We start from the raw sequence: 17,173 nt of genomic DNA, 5'->3' as shown, positions 1-17,173 counted from the left end.
AGAGACATAGAGACAGAAAGCGAGAAATCACCCCCCAGGGGGGATGGTCACACCGCAATCCCTTCTCCTCCATTCTCCTCTCGGGATCTTGGGCACGCATGCACACGCGCCTGGCATGAGTTTTTTTTAAGCCACCGTGTCCGTGACACAAACCGTGGTCGACTAAGTGGGAGTCCAGAGACATAGCCATTATGCTAACTGCTGGTTCCCTGTTTATTCATTTTTAATTTGACCAGAGAAGGAGAGAGGGAGGGAGGGGGGGGGGCAGGGGGGGAGGGAGAGAGGGAGAGAGGGAGAGAGGGAGAGAAAGAGAGAGAGAGAGAGAAGTGTGAAAGCAAGCCACCAGATTTGGGACTCGAACCGCCATCGGCCACATGGGAGTCCAGAGCCTTTAACCACCATGCCACCTGCTGGTGCCACAAAATACTCGTCTTCTATAACATTTCACATGCTTACCTCATGCAGAGAGAACACTCAAAATCGGAGACATCTATCAATTCTTCTGGGATGTCGCCATCGGCAAAGGAGAACATACAGACTTCACTGGAAGTCTCTATAAAGCAAAGAAAAAGGGTTTTTTCTCATTTAAATGCGGAAAGGCCATTCTGAACAAACCATCTCTTCATGTGGGGTACAGGAGTTCTCACCTCCTTGTCTTTTCAGTTTACTCCTGCCATCTTCACCTAGAACCACATCCTGCTCTAAGAGGTACAGCTTCCGTTTCAGCAGAACCCCTTTCTCTTGCACGGAGAGTAAAGGTGCTGAGGCCACTCTCTTCAGACAGTCCTCTCTGGCGGGCGCGTCACCTGAATTGATGGCCTGTGCTGACCGAGCGCGGCTCAGGCTTCCCTTGACAGGCTCGGACGTGACCTCTGGTACGGCTTCATTCTACAAAGGTACGATCAACAAAGGTAACTGCATTTCTTTCCTCTCCTCTCCACCTTTCTCCAAGAGTCAAACTGAAATAAAATTTCAATGTCTTACAAAGTCTATTTTAACTGACACTTGGCAGTACTAACTTTTAACTCCAAATCTTTGGCAAGCAAATAATTTTTAGCCAGCATTGACAAACTCACAGGTACCCAATGACTTACATTACAATGAGGCTTCAAGCAATTGTGCTAATATAGTAGTCCCTATCCTCAGGACACTAAAATATAATGTCGTACATACTACAGGAATATGCCTTCTGACATCAGATGACCTAAACTTGTGATTGGTGAGCAAGTATTTTACATAAAAGATTTCAGAGTCAAATCCAAGGCTATAGACAAAATCGTACTAAGACAACTAAACTGGGTAAAGCTACTCAAGTAAGTTCTAGCACCTGTAGCTAGGAAAGTGAAGCTCTGGCTGGACAGACACAGGTCTGCTAACCCCAGGCTCACCTCTTCTCAGCACTCACCTGCTTTGGGCTAAGATCACCGGGGGCGTGAGACTCTTCCATTACTGAAGGAAAACCAAAAGGCTTGTTCTTAATGCACGGTAATGAACTCCAGGAAGGCTCCTTTAGACCTTCTTTTAAGTTTTCAGGTGACAATAAATCACATAAAATCTGTAAAAGAAATATAATAAAAGTAATGGAAAATGGAAAATATTTCTTTAAGAACCAGTTCATATAAATGTACTTAATATGTAAGAATCTTTAGAAAGTTTGTACCACACTGTTTTAACGAGCAGGGGAGAAACAGATTAAATAATGCAATAAATCAGAAAGTTTTGTCACACCCCACATCTGCCTCAATGAGGTTAAATCTCCTCAAAGAAACAATTCAAAATGTTGAAAGGTGGGCTTGGGAGGATTAGGCTGGCGACCCGAGACGGTGGCAACATAAAAGATAAACCTAATCATACAAGAGTATACAAGAAAGAGGCCCTAGGAGAAGTAGGAAACATTCTCCTCTAGGACTGGTGAGCCCTGTTCTGTCAACACCAACAGTAAACCCTACGGTGGCCTTAGAGTATGTACGTGACCAAGAACTCGGATCTCTACCTAGGAAACCCTAAAAGCCCCTGCATTTAGTTTCCTGCTAAACAACTAACCTGCTGCTTAGCACGTTACTGGCAGCACCGAAAGGGAAGCTTCCCCTTAAGAGCTGGGAGTTAAATTGAAAGACGCCTAGAGAATCGATCTCTGGGTACTGACATCAGTAACGCACCTAAAACTCCGAGGAAACGGGAAGCATCTGGCTAGCAGAAAATGAGGGATTCTGATTTTCTGAGCTGTCAAAGCTGTATTTCAATGTACAACAGAGTGCTTCTTCTGGAATTTGCCATAGGGCTCGTGTGCTTGCTGGGGAGAGGCTGGGAGAGGGAGTAAAAGTGAGAAGCACCCTCTGGGCAGATGGCCATGCCAGTTTCTCCTCCATTCTCCTCTTGGGATTCTGGGCATGTGCGCACATGTACCCAGCATATTTTTTAAGCTGCCGGGTTCGGGACTCAAACTGTGCAGATGGCTATGTGAGACCCAACAGCCTTAACCACCATGCCACCTGCTGGCTCAACAGAGCATCTCTTTTTTTTCTTTCTTTTTAAAAAATAATACTTATTTTTTTCTTTCTGCCTTTCTTTCTTTTGACCAGAGAGAGGGAGAGAGAGAGAGAGAGAAAGGGACACAGAAAGTGAGAAAGCAAGCTGCTAGGTCCAGGACTCGAACTGCGGTCGGTCATGTGAGTCGCCCCTAGCTATCTCGCCATCTGCTGGCCCCTCAGAGCATTTCTTAAAGCCTAAATCTGGAAGTTCCATTTTTCAGTTGTACTCTCTCAAATATACAAAAATCAGAATAACTCCCAAATCATTATGCAGAAATACACAATATAAACAAAAGGACATCTTTGGCAGGCACTTATTTAATAACCAAACACTTAAAAATCTGCATATAATTTTACATTTCCTCTGATTTAAAAACTGTGTTAAGGGGACCAATAGATGGCATAATGGTGACGTCGCTGGACTCCACAGTCGACCATAGTTCAAGTCCCAGACCCAGCGGCTTAAAACTCACACTGGGGGTGTGTGCGTGTGTGCCCAAGATCCCAAGAGGAGGATGGAGAAGGGATTGTAGCGTGGCCACACCCTCAGGGGGGTGATTTCTCCCTTTCTGTCTCTCTGTCTCTCTAGTGAGCACGCGTGCCCTATAAGCAAAAATTCTCTCGGAAAATTTAACAGAAAGTGTGTTAAAGATACACCTAGTCCAGACCCAGCAACTCCTCTCCCAAGTATGTGTCGAGAACATGTGAAAATCCATGTCTACAAATGACTTGGACAAGAATGTGCATAGCAGCTTTATCTGTAACAGTAAGACAAAAACAAAAACGAGAAGCAATTCAAATGAAACCAGGTGATTTCATTTAAATTGTTTCTAGGTTTGTCTGTACATAAACTGCAGTGTGGGATCACATAACAAAATATTTAGTCAACAATTAAAAGTTACTGGATATAGTTCAAAAATAGTAATGTTCAGTTGAAAGAAATACAGGCAGAGGAGAGCACCTACTATACGATTCTGTTTATGTCAAGTTCTGAACAGGCAAAACTGCTCTATGAGGACAGCAGCCTCCGGGAGGAGGGAGTGCCGGGCTCGCGGGGAAGCGGGTAGACACTCTGGGGTGATGAGAATACCCTCTCTTCCCAGTGAGGCACTCTTCCATCTCTCAAACGCATCTGACTATCAAATCCATGCATTCTATTAAATGTAAACTAGAGGCCGATACTCCCCGTCTGAAATACCTGGGACCACACAAGACACATTAGGCCGTCAGGAAAGTCGTGGCATATTTCTGTTTTCTACGCAAAAACATGTCATGACTTTGCCGATGACCCAGTACATAATGAAATACCTCGAGGAGGAGACTTACGTGCACACATGAAGTTCAGTTGCAGTTCATAAACACCTTATACACACGGCCTGGCGGCACCTCCATACAACACGCTGGTTTGCAGCGTTTATAGACTGTGACTGTCACGTGAGGTCAGGTGTGGAATTTTCTACTTGTGGTGTCAAGCCAGTGCTCAGAAAGTTGGATTTTGGAGCCTATCATTCGGGTTAGGAATGCTCAACCTGTACACCGCAGTTGAAAAGCTTACAGAGGGGGCCGGCAGGAGGCGAGGTGGTCTGACACTGGGCTCACACATGGTCAACCACAATTTGAGTCCTGGACCCAGCGGCTTTCTTTCTCACTTTCTCTCTCTCCGTATTTAAATTGTGGACACACTGTGCCCTATAGCAAAAATACATTAATTTAAAAATAGTAATACTTAATCAATTAAATTAAATTTGAAAAGCTCACTGAAAGGCCAGTACCAATACCATCGCCCAGTGGTTAAGAAAGCCAGACCCCACATGGCCAACTAAGTTGTTCAAATCTCAGCCTTGGGAGGCCTGAAAAACAGGCTGGGCGTGCATGTGCCCCAAACACCAACAGGATGAAGAACTGGAGAAGGGGCTGTGGGGATTGTGGTAAGGACACAGTTCACTGGGGGTGCTTTGCCTCTCTCCTCTCTCTTATGAGCACTCCCTTGCAATTAAAAAAAAAAAAATTTACTGGGGAAAACCAAAATATTTAAAACATCATTTGTTTTACTTCACTTCACATGACCCATTTCAACCAGTAAACAAGAGTCATAGAAATATCAGGATGCCGGGACCAGCAGTTGGCACAATGGCTATGTCACTGGACTCCCATGTAGTCGACCGCAGTTCGAGTCCCAGACTTGGTGGCTTAAACTCACGCCAGACACGTGTGTGTGCGTGCCTAAGACCCCAAGAGAAGAATGGAAGAGAAGGGACTACAGTGTGGCCATCCCCCCAGGGGGTGATTTCTCGCTTACTGTCTCTCTAGCAAGTGCACATGCCCTATAGCAAAAAGAAGAAGAAAAAAAAAAATCTCTCAAAAAAAAAACCAAAACAGAAAAGAAATATCAGGATGTCCAGAAACATGGAGAATACAAAATTATAAACTTAAAATGTCTGCGTCTTGGGGCCAACAGGTGGCATGGTGGTTAAGAGTGCTGGACTCCATGGGAACCAGCAGTTAGCGTAATGGCTATGTCGCTGGACTCCCACGTAGTCGACCACGGTTCATGTCCCGGACCCGGTGGCTGAAAACTCACGCCGGGCGCGTGTGCGTGCGTGCCCAAGATCCCAAGAGGAGAATGGAGGAGAAGGGATTGCGGCGTGACCCATCCCCCCTGGGGGGTGATTTCTCGCTTTCTGTCTCTTTGTCTCTCTCTGTCTGTCTGCAAGCGCGTGCGCCCTAGAGCGAAAACCTCTCCAAAAAAAAAAGAGTGCTAGACTCCCACATGGCAGACCACAGTTCGAGCCCCAGACCCAGTGGCTTGCTTTCTCATTTTCCCGCTCTCTCTCTCTCTCTCACTCTGTCCCTCTCTGGTCAAATGAAAATAAACTAACTAACTAATTAAAGTTCAATAAAAATAATTCTTTCCCCAAAAAAGTCTGCATCTCACCAGGGAAAGACCACTAACAAACATGGAAAGTAAGAAACTGTGCAGCAGGACACGATCTCGTTGTATCAGTAGGCTAGAATTTACGCGGAAACACTCATACAGAATTTACCAACATTAGCTACAGTCTTAAAAAAGTAGGGATCTGAGAAATATTTCAAAGTTCTTGTACTTCAGGATACATACGGATTTCCCAAAAGCTTGAGCTATTGCCCCAATTCTATGGATCCCGATTCCCATGAGTTTAAGTTACCGTGTCTGGTACTTGAACTGCGGTCGACTACATGGGAGTCCAGCAGAATGGAAGAGAAGGGACTACAGTGTGGCCATCCCCCCAGGGGGTGATTTCTCGCTTACTGTCTCTCTAGCAAGTGCACATGCCCTATAGCAAAAAGAAGAAGAAAAAAAAAAATCTCTCAAAAAAAAAACCAAAACAGAAAAGAAATATCAGGATGTCCAGAAACATGGAGAATACAAAATTATAAACTTAAAATGTCTGCGTCTTGGGGCCAACAGGTGGCATGGTGGTTAAGAGTGCTGGACTCCATGGGAACCAGCAGTTAGCGTAATGGCTATGTCGCTGGACTCCCACGTAGTCGACCACGGTTCATGTCCCGGACCCGGTGGCTGAAAACTCACGCCGGGCGCGTGTGCGTGCGTGCCCAAGATCCCAAGAGGAGAATGGAGGAGAAGGGATTGCGGCGTGACCCATCCCCCCTGGGGGGTGATTTCTCGCTTTCTGTCTCTTTGTCTCTCTCTGTCTGTCTGCAAGCGCGTGCGCCCTAGAGCGAAAACCTCTCCAAAAAAAAAAGAGTGCTAGACTCCCACATGGCAGACCACAGTTCGAGCCCCAGACCCAGTGGCTTGCTTTCTCATTTTCCCGCTCTCTCTCTCTCTCTCACTCTGTCCCTCTCTGGTCAAATGAAAATAAACTAACTAACTAATTAAAGTTCAATAAAAATAATTCTTTCCCCAAAAAAGTCTGCATCTCACCAGGGAAAGACCACTAACAAACATGGAAAGTAAGAAACTGTGCAGCAGGACACGATCTCGTTGTATCAGTAGGCTAGAATTTACGCGGAAACACTCATACAGAATTTACCAACATTAGCTACAGTCTTAAAAAAGTAGGGATCTGAGAAATATTTCAAAGTTCTTGTACTTCAGGATACATACGGATTTCCCAAAAGCTTGAGCTATTGCCCCAATTCTATGGATCCCGATTCCCATGAGTTTAAGTTACCGTGTCTGGTACTTGAACTGCGGTCGACTACATGGGAGTCCAGCGACATTGGCATTATGCCAACTGCTGGTCCCGGGCCGGGAATCTGTTAACACTCACTCTGAGTGATTCTGACAGAAAACCACACTCTAAGAACCAATTCGACAGTGTGGTAAATAACACAGCACCACGGATATGGACGAACCCTGAATGAACAGGACCCTGAATTTGTAGTAGGGGAGATTTTTCTCAGAGACTTTTTCAGAGATGCTACTCTTTCCAGATGTCAGGTAGGCAAGTTTGCAAGAGTTGAGAGCTATTTTTTTTTTAATGCTGCATACCGAAAATCCTCAGAAGCTCGGGTTATTTAAAGTCAGGGTTTCTCGAGGTCATTTATGTGATCAGAGAACCCTCTTCCTTTTTTTTCTTTCCTTATTAAATTTTACACCACATACCACAGACAGGACAGACCCTGGAAAGTGACACACGAGTACAGAGTAAAATAAAACAAAATGAGCGACTAGTGAACACCTACTGCCAAACACAGGGATGAAGCGAAGCTCGGATTTCAAGAAAAAGGCACGAGGGGGGGGGTCAAGAAAGACACCTGAGCACAGCAATGTTCGCTTAAAGACCACCAGCCTTGCTCAGGTTAATTCACAAACGACTGGAGAACGCCCACATTAACTAGGCGAAGGTACTGCGTGCAGTATCTGTGATGAGACGTTTCTATTTCACTAGGAATTCAACGCTAAGTACGTAAACATGGAAAATGCCTGTCAAACGACTCCCTAGTTAGACTTATTCACCTCTGATGTTTTCATTCCATTTTTCTAATTAGCATTTTCAAGAAGATCTGTCTTAGCCGCCTTAAAATACTAAAGTTGGTAAACTCGTTACTATTATTATTATTTTTCAGTTTGCCACAGGCTGTGTGCACTTACCCAGAGAGAGACAGAGAGGGAGGGAAAGTGAGAAATCGCCCCAGGGGTGGTCATGCCACATTCCCTTCTCCACCATTCTCTCCCTGAGATTTGGGGCACACATGTGCGTGGCCCTCCCGGTTTCAAGCTGCAGGGTCTGGAACAGGAACCGCACAATCACTGTGGATCAGCCGCCTTAACCCACGCCTCCTGCCGGCCCCTGGTTACCTTTTCCACTTGTAACTTTGCAGGTGCAAAGTCTTCATCCAGAGTCAAGCACTGAAGAAAGAGCTGTAAGGCATCACCGAGGAACCCAGCCTCATGGAGCACCTTTCCCTTCCTGAAGTAGACCTGCAATAAAGCACACAAAACCTGTACAGACAGAGCCATCTAAAATACACCATTGTCGAGTAAAGCAGCGGTCTGCCAGAGATGCTGATTGTGAAAGTCTGAATTACTGGAGACCAAAGCATTTTATTTTAAACATTTTATTATTTTTAAAATTTGCTATAGGGTGCATGTGCTTGCTGAACAGAGAGAGAGAGAAACTAAAACAGCACTCCCTGGGGGAAGGCCGCACTGCAATCCCTTCTGCTTTCTCCCTCTGGGATTTTGGGCATGCTTACACATGCAAGCAGCATGTTGTTCAGGCTGCCAGATTCAGAGCTCAAACCACACAGCTGGCCATGCGGAGATCCGGCTGGCTCCCAAAACATCTACCTGGGCAATCACCAGCCAAGGCAACTAAGGCCCGGAGGATCACTAGACCAAGTCCACAGCAAGTCAGAGCCGCAGAGGCACAGGCTGTAGGCGGCCCCTGCAGGGCTGGGATCACCTAGAAGACCTCGGTTTGGAGCCCAGGGAGACCTGGAACAAACCAGGCGTGTGCAGTGTGTGTGTGCGTACACGTGATGTGTGCGTGCTCATGCTCCTGACTGCTCAGGAAAGCTGTGGGTGGTCACCACAGCACAACAGACCCTGCCTGGATGTGCCCGTTTCTCCATGAAATAAACTTAAAAGAATGTTAAAAAGAAGAAGTTACTGATTCAGAGATTTTTAATTTAATAACGGCTGTTCAAGGTAAAAGAAAATAATGTGTAAAATTATACTGATATTGAGATGCGCCAAGATGAAAGAAACATTAAAATGTAAAACATTCACGTTAGGGGACCGGCAGATGCTGTAACGGTTACGTCGCTGGACCCCCACATGGCAGATGGCAGCTCGAGTTCCGGACCCAGAGGCTTGACACTCAGACCAGGTGTATATGCGTGCGTGCCCAAAATCCTGAGGGGAGAATGGAGAAGGGATTGTGGTGTGGCCATTTAACCGGGGGAAGATTTCTTGCTTTCTGTCTCTCTAGTAAGTGCATGTGCCCTACAGCACAAACCTATTTAAAAAAAAAAAAAATTACTTTAGAAGCAGGGCAAAATGCAAAATGGTATCCTCCAGGTTATTGGGGATGTAAGTTTGTCTATGCTAATAGTTAAGAAAGTACTTATAGGGACCAGCATTCCATGCAATGTCTATGTCACTGGACTCCCATGTAGTCGACCGCGGTTTGAGTCCTGGACCCAGTGGCTTAAACTCACGCTGGGCACGTGTGCGTGCGTGCCCAAGATCCCGAGAGAATAGAGAAGGGATTGCAGCGTGGCCATCCCCCCTGGGGGGTGATTACTCGCTTTCTGTCTCTCTGCCTCTCTCTTCGTCTTTCTGGCAAGTGCACTCATCCTATAGCAAAAAAAAATCTCTCAAAAAAATAAAAAAGTACTTATAGACCTCACACATCCATAAATACTTATGTTGTCTTTTATTTTTCTCCTTTATATTATGAGTTCAGCAAGCTTTATGACAAACATTAGAATCCTAGTAATAATTGATAAACCAAAAATTCAATTTGTCCACCAATGAAGTGTTAACTGCTAAGCTTTAAATGAGCCTGATTTATGTGTTTAGAATGACAGAGGTGTTGGATCATTAGAATTAAATAATACCAAAGGAACCTAAAGAATGTTCTAGTCAGTTTTTGATACCCATTTAAATGTTAAAGAAAACCTTTTTTTCTTTGCTTTTTTTCTTTGTTTTTTTAGGTTTTTGCCATATGGTGCGTGTAGTCTGAGACAGAGAGGGAAAGTGAAAAATCATGCCCTGGAGGGATGGTCATCCTGAAATCTTTCAATCTCCTTTTGGAATTTTGGGCACATACACACAACAAGAGCCTAGCATGATTTTCAAGCCATTAGAGGTCCAGGACTCAAACTGCATTCAGCTATGTGGGAATCTAGCCTTAACCACCCTGCCACGTGCTAGCCCCAAAACACCAAATTCTTTTTATTTTTGAGATCTTTACTATAGGGCGTGTGTGCTCGCCAGAAAGACAGAAAGCGAGAAATCACCTCCCGGGGGGATGGCCACGCTACGATCCCTTCTCCTCCATTCTCCTCTCGGGATTCTGGAAACTCACGCGCACGCACATGGCATGAGTTTCAAGCCGCAGGTCCAGAACTCGAGCCATGGTCGACTATGTGAGAGTCCGGAGACGTAACCATACGCCATCTGCTGGTCCCAAAAAACCCACAGGTTAAAAGCTTATTAATGTTTATCATTTACGAAAGAGAAACAGGGAGAGACAGGTACTCCAGAGTCTTCCTGCTACGCTCCTGACTCAACCAGCCAAGATGGGGGCCCGAGTTCACGCCTGCACGTACAGGAGGGCCTCAGGGTGCAAACTCCGGACCCCCTGGTGTGGTTGTGTCATCAAGTGTTGTGTTCGAGTCTTCTTTAAAAGTCAGATGGGCGGGGCCAGCAGGTGGTGAGGTGGATAAAGGCGCTGGATTCCCACATGGCCAACCATGGTTCAGGTCCTGGACCTGGTGGCTTGCTTTCTCACTTTCCCTTTCTCTCCCTCTCTCTCATCAAATAAAGGGAAAACAAAAACAAAAACAAGACAATAATAAATGGAAATAAATAAATAATTCTTAAAAAAAAAAGTCAGATGGGCAAGGCAACCGCCTTTGCTCGCAGCTGTTCTATTACAGCCCTGCCTAATGGCCTCAGCATCATCATAATGCTGCAGACGACCCCCAGCTTCAAAACCGCACCTCTATTAAAAGAACTTCCTTCGATAAACTCCAGTTTGGACCCATCTTCACAATGTGGCAAGTTATATTTCTTTGCAGAAATTTTGTATGATAATGTCCTTTGTGTTTCAGGGACATGAATCCAGTCTGTTCTTCAGTTAGAGAACACAGGCTCCTTATTTGAAAATCTGTCAGATTGGGACCAGTTAGCGTAATGGCTATGTCGCTGGACTCCCATGTAGTCGACCACGGTTCGCGTCCCGGACCCGGTGGCTTAAAACTCACACCGGGTGCGTGTGCGTGCGTGCCCAAGATCTCGAGAGGAGAATGGAGGAGAAGAGATTGCGGCGTGGCCATCCCCCCTGGGGGGGTGATTTCTCGCTTTCTCTCTCTCTCTCTCTCTCTTGTCTGGCGAGCGCACGAGCCCTATAGCAAAAAAAAAAACACTCTCAAAAAAAAAGAAAATCTGTCAGATGACATTCATGCACTCAAAATATTTCCTCTAAATTTCTAGAATGCTGTGTATCTTATTTAGAGTCAATCATCCATTTTGTTAAAACTCATAACCATAATGGAATGTGTATTTCCTGTGCATGCTGCAATTTAAAAATGTATGCAAATGTAAAACAGTAATTTTACCTCAGGCCAGTTTGGAAGTTGAAAGAGAACCGCATTTAAATCTTCTATGGCTGCTTTGAACTCCTGAAGACCAGCATATGACTCTGCTCTGTAAATTTTTAAAGTTAAGTCGCTGGGCTCTGAAATAAATAATTTATAAGAATATGGTTATTTTTAGATTATTGTAGAATCCACAAGATATTATCATACTAGATTAAGAAACGACTTAGTGGGACCAGCAGTTAGTGTAATGGCTATGTCACTGGACTCCCATGTAGTCGACCACGGTTCGAGTCCTGGACCCGGTGGCTTAAACTCATGCTGGGCGCATGTGCGTGCATGCCCAAGATCCCGAGGGGAGAATGGAGGAGAAGGGACTGTGGCGTGGCCATCCCCCCTGGGGAGTGATTTCTCACTTTCTGTCTCTCTGTCTCTGTCTGTCTGGCGAGCGCACGTGCCCTACAGCAAAAACCTCTCCAAAAAAAAATAAACAGAAACGACTTAGTGATTCCGGAGTCACTAACCTCAGCAAACTAACGTTTATGAACCCAGGCTAAGTTTGACCCATTTCACATGGTGAATCTTACCTAGAAGTTACAGTAAAGTTGTATCGCTGTAAGCAGGTCATGGTACAGGAAGAAAATGTTTTTGAGATTACAGGAAATATTTTTATAACATGAATAACACCTCTAAGAAAACTAGTTTTTGGCTTGCTTGTTTTTTAGGTTTTTGTCATAGGGCATGTGCTTGCCAGAGAGAGGGAAAGTGAGAAGTCAACCTCTCCAGGTATGGTCCTGCCACAACCCCTTCTCCTCCAGTCCCCTTTCCTCCATTCTCCTCTTAGGATTTTGGGCACGCATGCACACCTGGCATGATTTTCAAGCTGCAGGGTCCAGGACTCGAACTGCAGTTAGCCAAATGGGAATCCAGCACCTTATCCAGTATGCTACCTGCTGGACCACTAGTGTTTTGTTTTAATAAACAGAGTAGTTTATAAATACTTTAAAGACCCATAACATATTAGATTAGCCTTTTTACAGTAAATCTTATTTTCTATACCCTAGTTTATAAAAAACAACCGTGTGTGCGAGTACCACACGTGAAATCCCACTGATGAGGAACTCGGGTGGGTGGAAAATGCACTTCCTGTGCCCACTCCGTCCAGCCCTGCAGACGGGAACCAAGGGTGACTCTTTTTTTTTCTGAAAGAGAGATTTTGCTATAGGGAGTGTGTGCTCACCAAAGCAGCAGACACAAAGCGAGATCATCCCTGAGGGGAGATGGCCACAGCGCAATCTTCTCCTCCATCCTCCTCTCGGGATCTTGGGCACCCAGTGAGTTTTAAGCCACCAGGTCCAGAACTTGAACCACAGTCAACTACGTGGGTGTCCAGCGACATGGCATTACACCATCTGCTGGTATCCCAAGGCTCACTCTTACGAGGACATATTGGGTCCTGATTCTGGAGAAAATGGATTGGTAAGGTCAAAACTTTAATTCCTGTCAGGGGCTAGAGTGATCTAAGTCCGTCTTAAATATACTTTATTTCAAATCCTCATGAAAAAGTCTTTGTTATTAATTACCTTATCCTCTACATTTGTAATTAAGAAATCAAATTACAGATTGAACATCTCAGGTCTTAAAATCTGAAAGCCAAAATGCTACAAAATCCAAAACTTTTTGAGTTCTGACATAAACCAACAAATAGAAAATTAGTTACCTAACCTTGTATAATAATTCACACTCAAAACCGTGCAATGCAAAATTAGTGTGGAAAACTACCTTCAGGCTACGTATATGAGGTATATATGAACACAACTAAACTTTATGTTTGGACGTGGGTCTCGTCTATAAGATATCTCATTCTATATTACATATATACAAATATTTCAAAATCCCAAACACTTCCAGTCCCAAGTATTATAGAAAGCAGCTATTCAACCTGTATTATCCTACGGCATTCAGAATTTGAGACGTTTAGCTGGTTCACTTACATTACTGTAATGAACTGCTACAGGTACCCACATTCTAAAACTGTCTAAGCAAGAAATGAATTTTCAGTGACACTATAGATGATGCTAACTGAACTATTTTTTAATATATATTTTTTTAATTTGCCAGAGGGCACATAGACTTGCTGGGGACACAGTGAACAAGAGAGAAGAGAGGGAAAGTGAGAAAGCACCTCCCATGGGGGATGGTCCCACCACAATGCCTTCTCCTCCAGGTCTTCTCTCGGGATTTGAAGCACACATGTACTCCTGCTTGGTGTGTTTCTCAAGCTATTGGGTCTGGGGCTCTAACCACAGTCAGCTATGTGGGATCTGGTCATCTTAACTACCACACTACTGGCCGGCCTTAACTGGACTCTTTTAAAGCTATTATTTTTAGGGATCGGCAGATGGCATAGGAGTTACATTGCTGGACTCCCACATGGCCGACTGCTGTTCAAATCCCAGACCTGGCAGCTTGAAACTCATGCAAGAAGCATGTGCATACATGGTCAGAATCCCAAGAGGAGACTGGAGAAGGGACTGTGGCCTGGCCCTCCCCCTGGGGGCTGATTTCTTGCTGTCTTGTCTTTCCGAGTGCACAAGCCTTATAGCAAAAATCTCTCTAAAAATAAAATAAAATAAAGCCATCATCTTTAAACCCTTCAAGAACTTAAGCTTATTTAATAAAGACCCTAATACTTCTAAAACGTTTTCATCAAACTCAAGAGCTCCCTGGTTTACTGTAGTTTTCTACAGATAACTCTTACTTTAAAAATTAAACAAGGATTTTTTTTTCAGTTGCTGGTGAAAGCTGAAAATTGAAATTATATTGTTCTCTCAACTTTATATCAATGAAAATTTTTAAAGAACAAAATTAATGTCATGAAAATGTTTCGCTTCCTAAATAAAGACATCTTTTGTTTTGTAAAGCAATATAACTGAAAATCGTTATCTCTGAACAAAAGTGATAGAAATCAAGAGCTCGATATGATTAATCAATCGACAAGAGTTCTTAGCATAAAGCCAGCCCCTGAAAGATTTTAAAATATTTACATTATTCCTGCCTTTGAAGAGCTTAAAACCCAGCTAAATTTCTTCATTCATTATGAAACTGCGCTGTGTGAGACTGACTTGAAAATACGAGTGGAGTTCAGCAGACAGACTGGGGTATGCCCAAACCCCTGGGGAGGAGCAGTACAAGTCTCAGCATCCAAAGAGGGCTGCACGGAGTGGGCGCAGGAAGTGCGTTTCCCACCCACAGCAGGCACCTCCGGCAGCGTCCTGAGCAAGAGCACCTCATGAAGCAGCTCACAGCCCCACGGGCAGCCCACGGCCCCACGGCAGCCCACGGCCCCACGGCAGCCCACGGCCCCACGGCACGGCCCCACGGCAGCCCACGGCCCCACGGGCAGCTCACTGCACCCTGGTCTCTCACTGGACGGGCCTCTCCTCGGCGCCCGCCCGTCTTTCCTCAGCACCTCCTCACGGCCTCGAACTCCATGCAACGCTCGTCTCTAGCTGGAAAGCGGCCCTTCAGCCATGCCGGCGCTGCTCCACCACCTCCATCTGTAACTGCCACACACGAAAGGCAGTGATGGCACAGCCTGTCCGGAAAGCCCAGGGACCCTACTCCTCCTCCACTCTGCTCCCGGTCCACTCTCCTCTCCCCGTAAACAGGCTAGTTACTGAGATCCACTAGAAAGGCCCTACAGCATCACACTGGGGTAGAGAGAAGGGAGGAAAGCCGGATTTTCTAACACGTGCTCCCGACTTTCAGGTAGTGTCTCATGGAAAAATCCAAATGTTGATACAGTAATTATCTGAATGACTCTATTAAGAATAAAGAAATTTTAGGGCAACCTCATCAGCCGTTTTTATTTCAAACATTTCTTAGTTCTTAAAAAAAAAAAAAAAAAAAAAAAAGATCCTGCCCCGGGCCCGGGGAAGTGGCCGTCATGCGGCCGCAATGTCGCTGACTCCCACACGGCCAGCCATGGTTTGAGTACCAGATCGGTGGCTTGAAACACGCGTGTCATGCCCAAGATCCCGGAAGGAGAATGGAGACGGGACTGCCATGTGGCCACCCCCACCAGGGGTGATTTCTCACTTTACCTCTCAGTCAGTCTCTGTTCCCACCCCTCCGCCCAACAAGCCCCACCGGCCTAAGGCAAAAACCTCCAAAACAAACAAACAAACAAAAAAAGAGTTTTTGTTTTTTTGTTTTTTGAGATTATTTTGAAAAGCAAAGCAAGCATGTCCGCCCTCCCTGTAAACTTTCAACAAAGGCAACAGAAAACAGCAGCCAGACCTGGCTGTGTCATTAACTCAAGCTTCAAAGAGTCACAGACATTTGCAGCATGCTCTGGACTGGACATTCGGGCGAACCTGTCACCCACCCGCCGATTGCGGGGAAGGAGTCTCGGTCACTGCTGCGGCATCCGGAGAGTCAGAGCCGAGCAAGTGCCCGGCACGCGCACTCTCTCACTGGGTGAAAACGTGAGGGACTAAAGGACAACGTGGTTTGGGCCAATACTCCTGAGTGTAATGACTGCTCTACTCCGATCTTACTCTAAATCACTGCCTCTCCCCGTCTCGTGTGCCAGGGTCAGAACTGCCAGCTCTCACGATTTCACTCCCTGACCTTCACCTTCAGTCCGGAATTTTAACCCAACTACAGACTCTTCACATTTCTGCCGGCCATACTTAAACTCAGTACGTTCTCAAAAAAAAAGAAAAAGTTTTCATTATATTTTCAATTCCACTGAGTTCCTGAACTGGAATTATGCTTGTTGTCAATTTCACCTCCCATATTTCTCCGCTCTGCTCCCTCTTTCCAAAGCGTCGCTGGTAGCCCCAGGTTGGGTCTGCGATCTCCCTGTAGTACCATCGCGATCCCCTGCCAACTGCTCTCCCGCCTCGACCTCAGCCTACCTCTTCCAGAGATAAAATGAGCTATCATTCCGGCAGCAGCGAGTTCCCGCCCGCCTGGCTCCTGCCAGCCCCACCTTACGTCCTGTCATCACCGACCTCCCACTCCACGTACCAATAACGCCTAACCGCCCGGCCGCCCTCTCAGACCAGCGTCTGTGCCTCCTCCTAGTGCCCACAGAGCTCCTGTCACGCCACTTCTGGCCCGCCCCCTCTGACTGGTAACTTCTCCAGGAAGGCTCAGCTCACCAATCTCCTCCCAAGACGCTCAACTGTCTCCTTCCGTAAAGTTTATCATAAAGATCAAGAGCACAAGCCTCGAAGGCAGACTGCTGGGGCTGGCAGGTGGTGGTGGTTAAGGGAGCTGGAATCCCACGTGGCTGACTGAGGTTCAAGTCCTGGACCTGGCAGCTTGCTTTCTCACTTTCTCTTTCTCTCTGTCCATCTCTGGTTAAATTAAAATAAATAAATAGTTAAATAAAATAATTCTTCCAAAAAACAAGTCCGGCTGCCAAGGTTCAACTTCTGGCTCCCCCACTTATTGTGGCCTGGTGCAAATTAGGCATCATCTCTGCATAGTTTCCTTAACTATAAAATTGGGGGGTTTAAAAGATTATTTCTGAGAAATAACACTTACTGTGTACAACTGATTTCTAATTTTTACAACAATATTATTTAATTTTATTTACTCGTTCGTTTATTTTAATTTGACCAGCGAGATACACACACCACACACAGAGAGAGACAGAGAGAAAGAGGGAAAGCGAGAAAGCAAGCCACCAGGTCCAGTACTCGAACCACAGTCGGCCATGTGGGAGTTTCCAGCGCCTTAGCTACCACGCCACCTGCTAGTCCCCAACCCACGTTTTTATAGATAAGGAAACTGAGCACAGTTAAGTAGCTCAGCCACGCTGGTGAGAGAGGGATTCAGGGTTCTAACTCAGG

General features: G+C 45.6%; 1 protein-coding gene across 1 annotated transcript in view; it reads right to left on the bottom strand.

The window, feature by feature from the left end:
* Positions 1 to 12,989, bottom strand: part of LONRF1 (LON peptidase N-terminal domain and ring finger 1) — a 29,620-nt gene extending 16,631 nt beyond the window's left edge. The window contains exons 1-6 of the mRNA XM_006158988.3: positions 12,547 to 12,989; positions 11,328 to 11,446; positions 7,837 to 7,959; positions 1,406 to 1,555; positions 648 to 888; positions 457 to 553 (exon numbers count right to left, since the gene is read on the bottom strand). Of these exons, the coding sequence (XP_006159050.1) occupies positions 457 to 553; positions 648 to 888; positions 1,406 to 1,555; positions 7,837 to 7,959; positions 11,328 to 11,446; positions 12,547 to 12,574 (758 nt within the window). The 5' untranslated portion in view covers positions 12,575 to 12,989. The remainder of the gene's footprint in view (positions 1 to 456; positions 554 to 647; positions 889 to 1,405; positions 1,556 to 7,836; positions 7,960 to 11,327; positions 11,447 to 12,546) is intronic.
* Positions 12,990 to 17,173: the final 4,184 nt, after the last annotated feature.

The sequence above is a fragment of the Tupaia chinensis genome, unplaced genomic scaffold (assembly GCF_000334495.1).
Source record: "Tupaia chinensis unplaced genomic scaffold, TupChi_1.0 Scaffold000619_1, whole genome shotgun sequence".
NCBI lineage: Eukaryota > Metazoa > Chordata > Mammalia > Scandentia > Tupaiidae > Tupaia > Tupaia belangeri.
Note: the sequence above shows the minus strand (reverse complement) of the source record. Positions and strands in the feature narration are given on the sequence as shown.